Source organism: Coregonus lavaretus (assembly GCF_964263955.1).
Source record: "Coregonus lavaretus genome assembly, chromosome: 7".
NCBI lineage: Eukaryota > Metazoa > Chordata > Actinopteri > Salmoniformes > Salmonidae > Coregonus > Coregonus lavaretus.
This window is the reverse complement of record NC_139994.1, coordinates 50,330,588-50,346,988: the sequence shown is the minus strand read 5'-3', so window position 1 is coordinate 50,346,988 and position 16,401 is coordinate 50,330,588. Positions and strand designations below refer to the sequence as shown.

General features: G+C 44.1%; 1 protein-coding gene across 1 annotated transcript in view; it reads right to left on the bottom strand.

The window, feature by feature from the left end:
• Positions 1-13,947: 13,947 nt before the first annotated feature.
• Positions 13,948-16,401, bottom strand: part of LOC311132211 (perforin-1-like) — a 13,044-nt gene continuing 10,590 nt past the window's right edge. Inside the window, exons 5-7 of the mRNA XM_084165437.1 lie at positions 16,370-16,401; positions 15,813-16,236; positions 13,948-15,604 (exon numbers count right to left, since the gene is read on the bottom strand). The exon at positions 16,370-16,401 is cut by the window's right edge and continues 138 nt beyond it. Of these exons, the coding sequence (XP_084021563.1) occupies positions 15,134-15,604; positions 15,813-16,236; positions 16,370-16,401 (927 nt within the window). The 3' untranslated portion in view covers positions 13,948-15,133. The remainder of the gene's footprint in view (positions 15,605-15,812; positions 16,237-16,369) is intronic.

The following is a 16,401-nucleotide window of genomic DNA, read 5'->3' as shown; positions in this document are numbered from 1 at the left end:
CCTAAGTGTATGTAAACTTCCAACTTCAAATGTATGTATATTTTGAATATCTGCATCGGAATAATGGTCATATTTCTAGATATGTTTTCTTGTCACATTTAGTTTTTATGTTTTGGTTCTTATATGGTGAATGGGGTTTCATTTTGCTGTAATACTGGGTAAAGTCAAGCATTGTTCTGACATTCTTTACTTACACTTATTCAGGAAAGTGTTGAGAAACCATTGAATTTGAAAATCATTGAGACTAAAAGTTTTTCTGAACTTTTCACTTTCCAAAGACACTTTGGGTGTTTTTGTTTATGTTTTTATTGACAGAAGTCAAATGCATTCTGGTTCAGAACAAGAGGTTAGAAATGGTATGCATTAGGGTTAGATAGGCAGACTAAGGTTTACAGTGCATTACAGTGCATATGTTTTGATCACAGCTCACTGAGGGCAGGGAGACGAGGGTGACCATTATCCCTCTGCTTCACCAAGAAGGTCTCCTAGGGCCCGGATGTGAGCCAGCAGATCCTGAGTCATGTCAAATCAAATGTTATTATTATTTTAAACATATTTAGCAGATGTTGTCGCAGGTGTAGCGAAATGCTTATGTTCCTAGCTCCAACAGTGCAGTAATACACTACCTGACCAAAAGTATGTGGACACCTGCTTGTCGAACATCTCATTCCAAAATCATGGACATTAATATGGAGTTGGTCCCCCCTTTACTGCTATAACAGCCTCCACTCTTCTGGGAAGGCTTTCCACTACATGTTGGAACATTGCTGCGGGGATTTGCTTCCATTCAGACACAAGAGCATTAGTGAGGTTGGGCACTGATGTTGGGCGATTAGGCCTGGCTCGCAGTCGGCGTTCCAATTCATCCCAAAGGTGTTTGATGGGGTTGAGGTCAGGGCTCTGTGCAGGCCAGTCAAGTTCTTCCATACCGATCTTGACAAACCATTTCTGTATGGACCTCGCTTTGTGCATGGGGGCATTGTCATGCTGAAACAGGAAAGGGCCTTCCCCAAACGGTTGCCACAAAGTTGGAAGCACAAAATCATCTAGAATATCATTGTATGCTGTAGTGTTAAGATTTCCCTTCACTGGAACTAAGGGGCCTATCCCGAGCCATGAAAAACAGCCCCAGACCATTATTCCTCCTCCACCAAACTTTATAGTTATAATAATATGCCATTTAGCAGACACTTTTATCCAAAGCGACTTACAGTCATGTGTGCATACATTTTTACGTATGGGTGGTCCCGGGGATCGAACCCACTACCCTGGCGTTACAAGCGCCATGCTCTACCAATTGAGCTACAGAGGATCAATGCATAGTTGCACGCTTTACACCACTTCAGCCAACGCTTGGCATTGAACATGGTGATCTCAGGCTTGTGTGCGGCTACTTGGCCGTGAAAACTCATGAAGCTCCCGACGGACAGTTATTGTGCTGCCGTTGCTTCCAGAGGCAATTTGGAACTTGGTAGTGAGTGTTGCAACCGAGACAATTTTATGCGGGACGCGCTTCAGCACTCGGCAGTCCCGTTCTGTGAGCTTGTGTGGCCTAGCACTTCATGGCTGATCCGTTGTTGCTCCTAGACGTTTCCATTTAACAGCACTTAGAGTTGACTGGGGGAGCTCCAGCAGGGCAGAAATTTGACGAACTGACTTGTTGGAAAGGTGGTATCCTATGACGGTGCCACGTTGAAAGTCACTGAGCTCTTCAGTAAGGCCATTCTACTGCCAATGTTTGTCTATGGAGATTGCATGGCTGTGTGCTCGATTGTATACACCTGTCAGCAACGGGTGTGGCTGAAATAGCCAAATCCACTAATTTGAAGGGGTGTCCACATACTTTTGTATATATAGTGTACCTGACAATATTAAACAACACACTCAAATCCAAAAAAGAAAAATAAAGGAATTAAGAAATATACATTACCAGTCAAAAGTTTGGACACAGCTACTCTGTCACGCCCTGGCTCTGGGGACTCTTAAATGTTGAGCCAGGGTGTGGATTTTTCTATGTTTAGTTTTCTATGTTTTTTGTTCTAGATCGTTTAGATCTATGTTGGCCAGGGTGGTTCCCAATCAGAGGCAGCTGTAGCTCATTGTCTCTGATTGGGGCCCATACTTAGGCAGCCTGTTGGCACCAGTTAGTTTGTGGGATCTTGATCTGTAAAGGTTTGGTGTGTGTAACCTCAGGACTTCACGTATCGTTGGTTTGTTGATTTGGTTTTGTTCATGTGTTAAGTACTAATTAAAGATGTACGCTTATCACGCTGTGCCTTGGTCCGTCTCATCTAATAACGATCGTGACAGAAGATCCCACCAAAAAAGGACCAAGCAGCATGTCCAGGAACAGACAGCCTGGACTTGGGAGGAGATCCTGGACAGGAAGGGATCCTGGACATGGGAAGAGATTCAGGCCAGAATGGATCGCCGTCCTTGGGAGGAGACTGTGGAGGCGCGCTACAGAGAGGAGCAGCGGCATCGCAGAGGGTACCGGCCGAGGAGGAAGCCCGAGAGACAGCCCCAAGAACATTTTTGGGGGGGGCTAAAAGGGTGGTTGGCGGAGCCTAGAGTTAGAGCAGAGCCAACTCCCCGTACTCAGGCTAGGAAGCGTGAGACTGGGCAGGCTCCGTGTTATGCGGAGCCACGTACTGTGCCGCGAGTGTTCCGGCACAGTCCTGTACGTCCGGTGCTAGCACCACGCACGTGTCGTGCTAAGATGGGCATGCAGCCAGGACGGGGTGTGCCGGCTCAATGCTCGTGGCCTCCAGTACGCCTCCTCGGTCCCGTATATCCTGCGCCAGTGCCACGTGCTGAAGCGCCAGTACGAGTGCACAGCCCTGTACGTCCTGTGCTGATGCCTCACACATATTGTGTGGAAATAGGCATTCAGCCAGGACGGGTTGTGTCAGCTCTCCGCTCCAGACCTCCAGTCCGCCTCCACAGTCCGGCCCGGCCTGTTCCGGCTCCCCGCACCAAGCCAGTGGTGCGTGTTCCCAGTCCAGCCCGGCCTGTTCCTTCTCCCCGCACCAAGCCAGTGGTGCGTGTTCCCAGTCCAGCCCGGCCTGTTCCTGCTCCCCGCACCAAGGCAGTGGTGCGCGTCGCCAGCCCGGTCCGGCCTGTTCCTGCTCCCCGCACCAAGCCAGTGGTGCGCGTCGTCAGCCCGGTCCGGCCCGTTCCTGCTCCCCGCGCCAAGCCAGTGGTGCGTGTGTCCAGTCCGGCACGGCCCGTGCCTGTTCCACCGGTGCCTGGTCCGGCACCGGTCAGCTGCTCCACTCCGGAGTCAGAGCAATCTGCTCCACCGGGGTCCGGTCCAACTCCAGTCAGCGGATCCACTCCGGAGCCAGAGCAATCCGCTCCACCGGTGTCCAGTCCAGCTCCGGCCAGCGGATCCAGTCCGGAGCCGGTAAGGTTTGGTCCACCGTCGTCGGGTCCAGCTCCAGTCAGCGGGACCAGACCTGGGGCACAACGGGGAGGTGGAGAAAAGGTGGTGGTCACGCCCGGAGCCGGATCCGCCTCCGAGGCGGAATGCCCACCCGGCCCCTACCCTCTTGTGTTTGTGTGGCGCGGTCGCAGTCCGCGCCTTTGGTGGAGGGGGTACTGTCACGCCCTGGCTCTGGGGACTCTTAAATGTTGAGCCAGGGTGTGGATTTTTCTATGTTTAGTTTTCTATGTTTTTTGTTCTAGATCGTTTAGATCTATGTTGGCCAGGGTGGTTCCCAATCAGAGGCAGCTGTAGCTCGTTGTCTCTGATTGGGGTCCATACTTAGGCAGCCTGTTGGCACCAGTTAGTTTGTGGGATCTTGATCCGTAAAGGTTTGGTGTGTGTAACCTCAGGACTTCACGTCTCGTTGGTTTTGTTCGTGTGTTAAGTACTAATTAAAGATGTACGCTTATCACGCTGCGCCTTGGTCCGTCTCATCTAATAACGATCGTGACATACTCATTCAAGGGTTTTTCTTTATTTTTACTATTTCTACATTGTAGAATAATAGGGAAGACTATCAAAACTAATAACACATATGGAATCATGTAGTAACCAAAAAGTGTTAAGATTGAGATTCTTCAAATAGTGTTAAACAAATACAAATATATTTGAGATTCTTCAAATAACCACCCTTTGCCTTGATGACAGCTTTGCACACTCTTGGCATTCTCCCAACCAGCTTCACCTGGAATGCTTTTCCAACAGTCTTGAAGGAGTTCCCACATATGCTGAGCACTTGTTGGCTGCTTTTCCTTCACTCTGCCGTCCGACTCATCCCAAACCATCTCAATTGGGTTGAGGTCAAGGGATTGTGGAGGCCAGGTAATCTGATGCAGCACTCCATCACTCTCTTTCTTGGTAAAATAACCCTTACACAGCCTGGAGGTGTGTTGGGTCATTGTCCTGTTGAAAAACAAATGATAGTCCCACTAAGCCCAAACCAGATGGGATGGCGTATCGCTGCAGAATGCTGTGGTAGCCATGCTGGTTAAGTGTGCCTTGAATTCTAAATAAATCACAGACAGTGTCACCAGCAAAGCACCCCCAGACCATAACACCTCCTCCTCCATGCTTTACGGTGGGAACTACACATGCAGAGGTAATCCGTTCCCCCACACCGTGTCTCACAAAGACACGGCGGTTGGAACCAAAAATCTCAAATTTGGCCTCCAGAACAAAGGGCATATTTACACCGGTCTAATGTCCATTGCTCATGTTTCTTGGCCCAAGCAGGTCTCTTCTTCTTATTGGTGTACTTTAGTAGTGGTTTCTTTGCAGCAATTCGATCATGAAGGCCTGATTCACACAGTCCCCTCTGAACAGTTGATGTTGAGATGTGTCTGTGACTTGAACTCTGTGAAGCATTTATTTGGGCTGCAATATCTGAGGCTGGTAACTCTAATGAACTTATCCTCTGCAGCAGAGGTAACTCTGGGTCTTCCATTCCTGTGGCGGTCCTCATGAGAGCCAGTTTCATCATAACGCTTGATGTTTTTTTTACGACTGCACTTGAAGAAACTTTCAAAGTTCTTGAAATGTTCCTTATTGGCTGTCCTTCATGTCTTAAAGTAATGATGGACTGTCGTTTGTCTTTGCTTATTTGAGCTGTTCTTGCCATAATATGGACTTGGTCTTTTATCAAATAGGGCTATCTTCTGTATACCCCCCTTACCTTGTCACAACACAACTGATTGGCTCAAACGCATTAAGAAAGAAAGAAATTCCACAAATTAACTTTGAAGAAGGCACACCTGTTAACTGAAATGCATTCCAGGTGACTACCTCATGAAGCTGGTTGAGAGAATGCCAAGAATGTGCAAAGCTGTCATCAAGGCAACGGGTGGCTATTTGAAGAATCTCAAATATAAAATATATTTTGATTTGTTTAACACTTTTTTGGTTACTACATGATTCCCTATGTGTTGTGTAATAGTTTTGATGTCTTCACTATTATTCTACAATGTAAAACCGGTAGTGTATTTTTTTCACAAAAGTAGTGCACTGGACCTTTACTTGTATTATCGGACTGATATAGATGTCTGTAGAGCGGCAACAACTTTTTTCAGCATCTCTGCTTTGGCAAAAAAGGTAGTTGTATAATTAAGAACAGTATCTTGCAGGATTCAATAGTTGGAATTGTAAGAGTTGTTGCCCTGTGCCATTCTCTGCAATTGTCATTCTAACGGAATCCAGAAAGAACAAAACCCTGTCCTCAAACATTTACATCAAAAGGTGCAAAGTTATGGGCAAAGACACAAAACATCCACATCAAATTATATATTTTTCTTGATCAAATAACATGGAAAACAACTGCTTTTTGTGCAGTATTAATTCACCATTCTTACAAACCACTTAATGTAAATGTACATTACTGTATTGTACATAGGCTGGTAATCTAGGTTTGTACCTGCAGACTTTCCATCACCATGAAGAAAAACAATGCACAATACAGTAATTGAGTACATTGAGACATCAATTGGTTTCTGATGATGTGATGTGATGATGTGGCTCAGTTGGCGCTTGCAATGCTAGGGTTGTGGGTTTGATTCCCACGGGGGACCAGTATGAAAATGTATGCATTCACTACTGTAAGTTGGTCTGGATAAGAGTGTCTACTGAAAAGTAATGAATAGATCACTTCAGTTTTCACATGGTCCAGTTGAACAAAGAGCCACTTTCAACAGTCTGACCATGAATGTCTTTAAACAAAGTAGGCTACACCAACTGTAGTACATGCTCCAATATCCCACAAAAGCAGCATTACTTTCAAGAGTCTGTGAATTGATGTACTGGACTACCAGTTGAATCCCAGTTAACAACAAGCATTCCCACAACTTTAGAGAATGTTCCCTCAAGAGTCTCATTAGGTCATTGCCTTAATGTCAAACAGAAATTACCAGGAACATGGTTAACATGTTCTCAGAATATTCAATATTAATGTTCTAGACACGTTTCATGGGAACTCTGCAAGAACATTCCTGTGTCCTGTTTTCTAAGGGTTAGGACAGGGGTTCCCAAACTCTTTTGGCCCACGACCCCATTTTGATATCTGAAAATTCTTGTGACCCAAACCATGTGAAAAAAATGATGTAATTAACAGCCAAGGTTTACTTTTTTAATTGTGGCTATGGCAGTCAATTTGCAAAACATTCTAACAGTATTTCTGATTGTATTCTCAACTCTCTATCATATACATTGAATGTGGGGGTATAACAGTCAATTGCAAATTAGTCTGACATCATTTATCTTATCTCACCACCACTAACGAGATGGCATGTCACGTTGGAGCTTCTCAAAGTTAGGGGGCGTGGCCGACGGTGCGCACCTCATCTTTCCTGTCACATCCAACCTGGATCGATATTTATTTTTAATGCAGACGAGAGCACTGAATCTGCATACCATGAGTTTAATGCACAGAGGGAGACGCCACAGTATTCCCTTTGAGTCAGGAAACAAAACGCCTCCATAGTGACCCGTGAATGTGTTGTCTGCAGCATTCGGTCACATGACAGCTCCATCAGCTGTTCGATTTCACTTACCTGCATGTCAACTGAGCCAGGATCACAGTCAACCGGATTTCGCTGATTCGGTCACTCATCTGTAGAATTTTTTTTGTATTTCTCCTGCATGCTTGTGTTCAGTTTGTTCAGTTTCCCAAAAGGTCTGTTACATAGGCAACGAGACACATTTTCTTTTCATTACACAGAAAGTCAACAAAGTAAGCAGAGACACCTCAAGCATACACATGCACGCATTCACATGCACGCGCACACACACACTGATAGTAAGTATGGCGCTGACGAAGATGGCGGCCTCGCGACTAGCTCTTAGGAAACTTTGCGGTATTTAGTTTTTTTATGTATTATTTTTTACATTATTAGCTCAGAAAGTGTTTTGTATCATTACTGTGCAACATGACAGTGAAGCCTGTAGAGCTGTTTATACTGTGTCAGTGTGAAAAGTAGAGAATTAGCTACAGAAGCTGACAGATCAATAACCTTACATTTGTCATGACTTGCCCTCATGGGTTGAGGATCAAACATGCCGGCTAGGCAAAGGTTTGAACACCCCCTTTCCTGGGGGCCAGTTTTATGACCGGTCGTAAATACCGTGCAGACTTTCTCTTCCTTGCCATGAAGTATTGGGAGAAAGAACACCTTTGTTAACAAAGGAAGTCTTCCCGCCAAGACTCCAACATCCAAAAGTGGATAATGAAACAATATTCCTACTTAAAAGAATGTGGGAAATGATTAGTGGGGATCTAAAGAATAATCATGTCATATTGTTTATTATTTTGTGATGTCATTAAGGATGGTATCAAGTAATAACTGTTACTCGGAAAGTGTACATATTCTATCTATCCAGTTTACATCTAAATGTTGTATAAAATATATGATTAAGTATGAAAGCATTTTGGTGAAGACAGGAATGTGATTTTAGTCTTCTATTGAGATAATAGTTTTTCATATAAACTATGCACAGTGACTAGCCACGCCCCGAGTGACATCAGAGATCGTGTCATCACGATGGAACGCCCCTTTTACCCAGAGGGCATAAAAAAAACAAATCAACCTTTAGACCAGCAGATGTGAAGCGTGAGCCAAACGTTGCAAATGGTTGAATTTCTACCAGACCAGCAAGCCCCACGGCTTAAAATGGTTGAAACTCTTTAGACCAGCAGACGTGAAGCGTGAGCTAAACGTTGCAAATGGTTGAATTTCTACAAAAGCAGAAAACGTGAGACGTTAGTCCACACGTTTGAAATGGAGAAACTCTGAAACTCTCAACCTCTACATGAGGTGAAGAAGAAGACAATGCACTAGACCTTATCATTTCAGTCTGCAGCTGGCATGTATAGTCGTCTAGAGAACTTTCACTAAAGACACGAAGGACAATCCCTCTCAGACAACCGCTGGTAGATCTGAAGTATCCATTCTAACAACTACAACGACCAGAAACTCTACATTATTTACATTTTAGTCATTTAGCAGACGCTCTTATGCAGAGCGACTTACAGTTAGTGAGTGCATACATTTTTCATACTGGCCCCCCGTGGGAATCAAACCCACAACCCTGGCGTTGCAAGTGCCATGCTCTACCAACTGAGCTACACGGTCCTCTACCAAGGACATTGGGATCTCTGGTGGGCAAACCCGAGTACTACATCATCAACTCAACTATCGAGGTCAGCTACACGTAAATACATGTTGCATTTCTAATCCGAATGAGCATTTAGTGGGGTTTTAAGCGTTTGTATTTCCATGAGCATAGTTTCCAAAGTAACCACGATAGTTTGAATCTCTGTCTCTCCCTTCCATTCTCACCCCTCCACTACCCAAGCATTCATGCTAATGTTAGTCCAGTCCACTAGGGACCTGTTTTCATTGTATTACGTTAGTAATCAATAACCTATGTGTGTTTGTATTGTGTTATTATTTAGTTAGTTAGTAAATAAATAATTTAGCCAATTTGTGTATTGCTGATTCATCAATAAGGTTAGGGTTCTTGCAGGTTCAAGGATTATGCGACGTTCAGAATGAGACTGATAAGAGGTAATTATTTAATAAGTGACTGTTATCGATATATAACATATATATCTTCTAAGAGTTTAATTCGGGACATGGTAACTCGTTAAACAACTTCTTCCGTGGTGCCCCAAATTTCTAATGAGTTAATTGTTACATGATTAATTTAATCAAGTGACAATTAAACATAGATAAGTGATTCGATAAATAACAGTCATACATTAAAGTAAGTCACGACATATTGCTATACTACGCAGAACTGACTGAAACTCTCTCAAGGCATTTCAAGCCTAAGCCAATTCTCATTGCAGAATGCTTCAGATTCTACCAACGTCACCAGAGTCAAGAGGAAACCATGGCTGACTACATCCTTGCTTTGAAAAGGCTGGCAAGTACATGTGAGTTTGCACAATTTCTTGATGACGCTCTCCGAGACAAGTTTGTATGTGGTCTCACAGGTAAAGCATATCACAGATGGCTTCTGTCAGAGAATGACTTGACTTTCAAGAAAGCCTGTGATATCGCACTTGGACTCGAGCTTGCCCACAGGGATACTATTGAGCTATCGGGATATGCAGAATGTCAGAAAGGAGTTCACAAGGTCAGTGACACACGTGGAGGATAACGCTCACAAAAGTCACACTTTTCTCAGTCCCGTCCTCAAGGCAACACAAGAACACAGCAGCCCACATCACAAAAGACTAAGCCAAGTTGCTACAGATGTGGGGGAGATAATCGTCAGCACATGTCGATTCCAAAATAAAAAGTGCCAAAATTCTGGAACGGTTGGAAATGTACAGAGTATGTAAAGCTCCGAAATGCATAGCAAGAGCGCACAATGTGTCAGATGCAGCACAAGATGAGGAAGGTACAGCTGAAACAGTATTGGAACTGTTCACAGTGTACACAGCTCAACAACAAAAATATAGAATCTATCTCAGCATGGAGTTAGCTAGAAAACCAGTAAGCATGCAGTTGGACACAGGAGCATCTGGATCTCTTGATCCAGAGAGAATCTACAAAGAAAAACTGAAAGAGTGCCCTCTTCAGCCAGCATCCATCTGCCTTTTATCATACACTGGTGACACTATTCCTGTGTTAGGGCAGATCCAGGTACAAGTCCAGTATGAGGGGAAGGAGTGGACACTACCGCTTGTCATTGTTAAAGGAAAGAAACCAGCCTAGCTAGGCAGAAACTGGCTACAGAAGATCAAGCTGAACTGGGGAGAAATCTTCAGTCTGAGAAATGACAAACCAGTGATCACGTTGCACTCACTAACATGCTGGAGAAGCACAAATAACTTTTCAAAGATGACTATGGCGACATACAAGACTTCACAGTAAAAGTCAGAGTGCAAGAAGGAACCAAGCCTATCTTTCACAAACCACGTCCAGTTCCCTATGCTCTTAAGGAAGCAGTAGAGAAAGAACTGGAGCGCCTACAGAAGAATAACATCATCAAGAAAGTGGAGAGGAGCGACTGGGCCACTCCAATCGTTGTAGTCCCAAAGAAAGACAAGACCGTCAGAATGTGCAGCGACTACAAGGTCACAGTAAATCGCTGCATACTACCAGAGGAATATCCACTACCAAATGCTGAAGATCTGTTCGCCACTCTAGCTGGTGGGAAGGTTTTCAGTAAGATGGACCTGTCATTCGCTTATCAGCAACTGAAGCTGGATCCAGTGTCAGAACAGTATTTGACCATAAATACACACAAGGGGCTATTCAGATTAAATCGCTTGGCCTATGGGATCTCGACAGCTCCAGCAATATTCCAACACACAATGGATCAGATCTTGGACGGCATAGACAATGTTGTGTGCTTCATGGCCGACATCCTCATGTCAGCACCAACCATGGAAGAACACCTTGTAGTGCTGGACAAAGTGATGTAAAGACTGGAGAAATACGGAGTGAGAATGAAACGCAGCAAGTGTGAGTTCTTCCAGGACTCAGTTGAGTATCTCGGATACAAGATTGACGCACAAGGCCTACACCCAACCAACAGCAAGGTGGAAGCAATCGACAACGCACCAGCACCCACAAATGTCTCAGAGCTGAGGTCATTTTTGGGACTCCTGAATTATTACAGAAAGTTTGCGGCAAACTTGTCCACATTGTTGCATCCACTTCACCAACTGCTGCAGGCCGATACAAAGAGGAATTGGTCTCCACAATGCGAAGAAGCATTCAAGACTTGCAAACAGCATCTGCTAAAGAGATTAAGCTGAGACTCGCGTGTGATGCATCTCCATACGGAGTAGGAGCCGTCATCTCACATGTTCTACCATCAGGTGAAGAACACCCTATTGCATTTGAGAAAAATTATGCTCAAATTGAGAAGGAAGCCCTGAGCATAATATTCGGAGTGAAGAAGTTTCAGAAATACCTCTACGGAAGGAAGTTCCAACTGCTGACAGATCACAAGCCTCTGTTGGCCATCCTTGGACCAAAATCAGCCATACCAACCCTGGCTGCACTTCGAATGCAACGTTGGGCTCTGATATTGCTAGCCTACGACTATGAGCTCGAGTACAGACAATCCAGTGATCGCGCAAATGCCGATGTTTCTGAAACGCCAACCACGTACCCGCCTGACTTTGTTGAAACCAGACTTGTCAAACACTGTGGCAAAGCACCAGCTACAGCAGAAGAAAGCTCATGACAATCACTCAAAGACTGTCAGAGAATTCAAAGAGGAAGAGAGGGTGATGGTAAGTGATTTCAGACACCCCAAGTGCCTGTGGAACTCAGGTGTGATCTTGCGACACAGAGGAACTTTGACTTACCAAGTCTAAGTTGGTCATCGCCATGTCAATGTTTATGTGGATCATCTGCTATGGTCCAACGCCCCAGCAGAGACATTCTGAGAGAACAAGAACATTAATGACCCCCAGGACTATTCTCCTGGCTGTGGACGTACGGGAGAGACAGAGCCTGACCTTCCACCTGAACCTGGCCCACCACCGGAAGCCCAGGAGGAGCGGAGATATCCTGTTCGACAGTGAAGGGCACCTCAAAAGCTTGACCTGTGAGTTGAGCTGTTTCAGGAGGTAACGAACAGTGAACAACATATTTTTTTTTAACTTGAATATGTCCTAGATAAAAGGAAAGAAAAAGGACATTACCTGGGTTAGTTATTAGGACACAAATTCCATCTTCAGGGCAGAATAATACGCTGGATTTGTACTGGGCTCTGAAAAGTCTATTCAACCCAGTAGTTGAGAAATGTTTAAGAATGTATTGTTCAGATATTGCATTAGTATTTCACAAATGTTTTTACCTTGTTCTCTGGGAGTTAAAAGTCATGAGGGAGGAGTGTAGTATCAGTGATCTATAGCTGTCTATATTAGTTACTATGCTGTTACTAAGCAGTAATGTATTACGGCAGTGTTATGTTACGACACCCAATAGGAAGTGATCATGCGCACTATTGGGCTGGGGGCTGTGGGGCACGAGATGTTTTTACTAAACAACACTAAACTGTACTCCCGTCTCCTGCCTGGTGATATTCTCCACAACAGAAATATTACAAAGCTAATGATCCTTGGTGGCCAAATCATGCTTTAGTAGCCTATTTTGAAGGATTTCATGTACTTCTGTATAGACAGGAGTAGGCTAATTAGGCTGTATAATTTTGGCAATTTAATTCAATTTACTTTAGGGAAAGCTTAGCTTCCCCTAGCCTTATGGACACGCCATAAGTGCTTGTCAAATTGTGAATGAGAGACTGATGAAGTGTGTGCAGCCTACGCAAGAAACAGAGCAGAGCTCATGCCTTTCATGCAACTTTTTTCAAATCATCACTAGAGTAGCATCATGCAGCCTCAAAACATAACCTAACATTTGTATCACAACTAAAGTTGTATAAATAACTCTAAATTAAGCATATAGGAGAACCTGTTTCTTTGATAACGCTCAACACAGAATAGCCGCATCTGCACACTTCCTCTGAAATATCCTTTCTATTTTATTCAGCTATGTTCAATTGCATTCTTCTTACTATAAAATAATTGAAAATAATGCCACGGAATTGTAAGCAAATCTTGTCTGCTAAATTAACTAGTGTAACGCACAGCCATATGTCATAGCCAGATCAGGGCCTAACATATGGACAACTTTTGAAATAGGCCACATTTTCGTCATATCATGTTTCTTTAGACCTGTCTAAAATAAATAATGGATTTATTGTGATGGTGTAGGCAATATTAAATGGATTTATTAGCCTTTTTTAAATGTAATGTTCTAAAGCTCTGTATCAGTGGCTTGTAGGGCTATGCGTAGAAGCCAGGAGATGTTTATGTTAATTCACAGTCCAATACTGTGAGACCGGCAGTTATTTGCATGACACTCAATGGCTGACAAAATGTAATGAACGCCACAGCCCTAGGCCCATGCTCTACCAAGGTTTTCCAGCACACTTTGACCTACTACAGTAGCTATGTTGGTCTACTGTACTTCAAACAATTTGTATGCAGGTTGCTTAGGATTCAAACCTTCTCAAACAGCCTAATTCATAATCTTCAGGGGAATAATGGACTTTACAGTGTCCTGCTATTAGAATAATGTATAGATACAGTACCAGTCAAAAGTTTGGACACACCTACTCATTCATATGCGTTATTTCATAGTTTTGATGTCTTCACTATTATTCTACAATGTAAAAAATAGTAAAAATTAAGAAAAACCCTTGAATGAGTAGGTGTGTCCAAACTTTTGACTGGTACTGTATATTGCTTAGAATGAGACAGTAGGGTGACTCCCGTAGAGGCCAATGATGAACGCCCTAACCACTGTCCCAATATGGGATATCTCTAGGGAATGTGCTTATTGGGCCAGTATAGTTAGGCCCTGTCCAAAAGAAACCCTAACCCCTCCTCCCTAGGCACGTGTAGATCTGAAACAACTTGATAGACGTAAATCTCAGCTCTGTTGAAAGTACACTCAAGAAAATATTTTATTGATCAAAGTGATTCAGGAGTATCATTAAAACAGGTTAATATGCCCAACCAACATTAGACAGTTATAGACATAGTTATACAGAAATCCCTTATATTGCTGAAATAAGTAAATAAACTCAATGATAAGAGAATAGTAAGAGGAACTGATACCTAACACGGACATGGTGAAGTAGCAGGAAGATCGGAGTACAGTGAACCAAGAGGTTATGAGTTAAAATCCCAGGTGAGGACATGTTGAATAATAATTCATTGAACATGCACAATGTAATCATGTATGTCAAAGTGTGTCAAATATGTATGTTGAAAACCCTGTATCTTAAAAGCACTGTGTGTGTAAGTATCCCTTGCCAACAGACAAAGAGCTATGACTGGATCAGTGGTTCACCAATCAGGGCCTTGATTGGCTCGGCAACAGTAACAATACGTGGTGTAATAACTTTTTTTTGTTCCCACAAATGTTTTTGCAACATTCCCTAGAACATTAATATCTTATGTTTGGCAACCATGTTCTCTGTATGTTTGGTGGGACGTTGGTGGGACGTTGATGGAATATTCTCCTTAAGGAACCTACTCTAAAGTTGTGGGAACATTTGTAGTTAGATGTGTGACGCGCTGATAGCCTGCCTACCATTGACTATAGCCTATGCACTCAAATGGTGAACGGGATCTTATGAGTTGAGATTGAGAAATAACAATAGTAACTCTTTTTTAATGACTGGGCTTATAAAAGCACATTTCAGTCCAGTACCAGCTTTTTGAGGTGCTGCTCTCACGCACTCTGTATGCTGTGCCCAGCTGTGTACTGGATTCATGACAACTAATGAAAATACACACAAGCCAATGTTAACCGTTAACATCCCTAGGGCCACCTTCACCACCCGCTGGAGGGCCGTGGACGAAGTAATTCCTGTACCAAGCTGTGATGCAACCGGCCAGGACGCTCTCGATGGTGTAGCGATAATATTTGGAGAGGACACGGAGTGGCATGATGAATTTCTTCAGCAATAAAATATATACGATATACTTTGGATGGTTTTATGTTTTTTTTTACCAAAGTAAAATGCATTCTGGTTCAGAACAAGAGGTTAGAAATGGTATGCATTAGGGTTAGATAGATAGACTAAGGTTTACAGTGCATTACAGTGGATACGTTTTGATCACGGCTCACTGAGGGCAGGGATACGAGGGTGACCATTATCCCTCTGCTTCACCAAGAAGGCCAAAGGGTCTCCTAGGGGCCGGCCCATCTGGATGTGAGCCAGCAGATCCTGAGTCATGTTCAGGGCGTTGCGGGAGGTGTAGAGGTAAGCGAGGTCAGAGTTCATCCTGGAAGGGGCGTACTCCCCACAGGTGAGGCCACCAAGTCCTGGGGCACATTCGACCTTGTAGGAGTAGAACAGGCTGCCGTGATTCATGGGACACATACTTTCGTGAAACCCAGCTTTGACGGGCCGGACAATGCATTCCCCCAGGAGATCGTTCGACCATCTGTCTTCATCGTACACGGCAAACTTGAGCTCACTGGCCAGGGAGAGCTTGACGGTCCCAAATTGTAAGGCTGCGTTCCACATGGGGTTGTTGTTGTTCTGAATCACCCTGGTCTGCTTGGCGTCGTTGCCCATGAACACCTTGACAAATCAAATCAAACTTTATTGAAAGCTACAGTATGTGATTAGAAAAACGACAAAACAAGGTCCTTGCCACTTCTTTTAGTGTGCAGCTCAGGTATGGGACTAGGGAGATGTAACCCATGTCAAATCCTAGACTGTAGCTTTAAAGTGCACTTAAAAACAAGCTTCATAGTCAATTAAAATTCTAAATTAAAAGAGATAATACCTTGACGAAGCCGTCTGTCTGGGAGGTGGTGTCCCCCCAGAGGCCCCTGGCTTTCTTCACGGTGACGGTCAGGTGGGCCAGGCCCTTCTCCTGCGGGCAGCACTGGCTGGTCATCTCCTTGCTGGTCTGGCACACACACTGACAGGAGTCATGGGTACTGGACCTGGACTCCCCCTTACACTTCCCAGAGCAGTGCTTGACCAGGCTGTGTTTCAGGATGTAGTCCTCCACGGCCTTCTTCAGCCCCGCCCTCTTGCTGGCCTTTTTCACCAATAGGTGGAGAGGATGGAGGGAGTAGTTGATGACATCAGGTATGGTCTTCAGGCTTCTTGCCCAGTCACTGAAGGCCATGGAGTTTGCACCCTTCGGGGAGAAGAGCAGGTCGGTCGTTCCGTCTGTCTCTCCCCCTATCACCTCGGTGAACCTGTTTGTTAGTTTATTATCATTAGTCATGTTTTGTCTTACATGAGGACCTTATTGGAAATTAGTTTTTTATAAGTCTTGTATAATGCCCATGAATCCCACCAAAAAATCTATAAAATCAAAATCAATCAAACCTCTCTTTGAAGGTACTGCTGAAGCTCTCCTT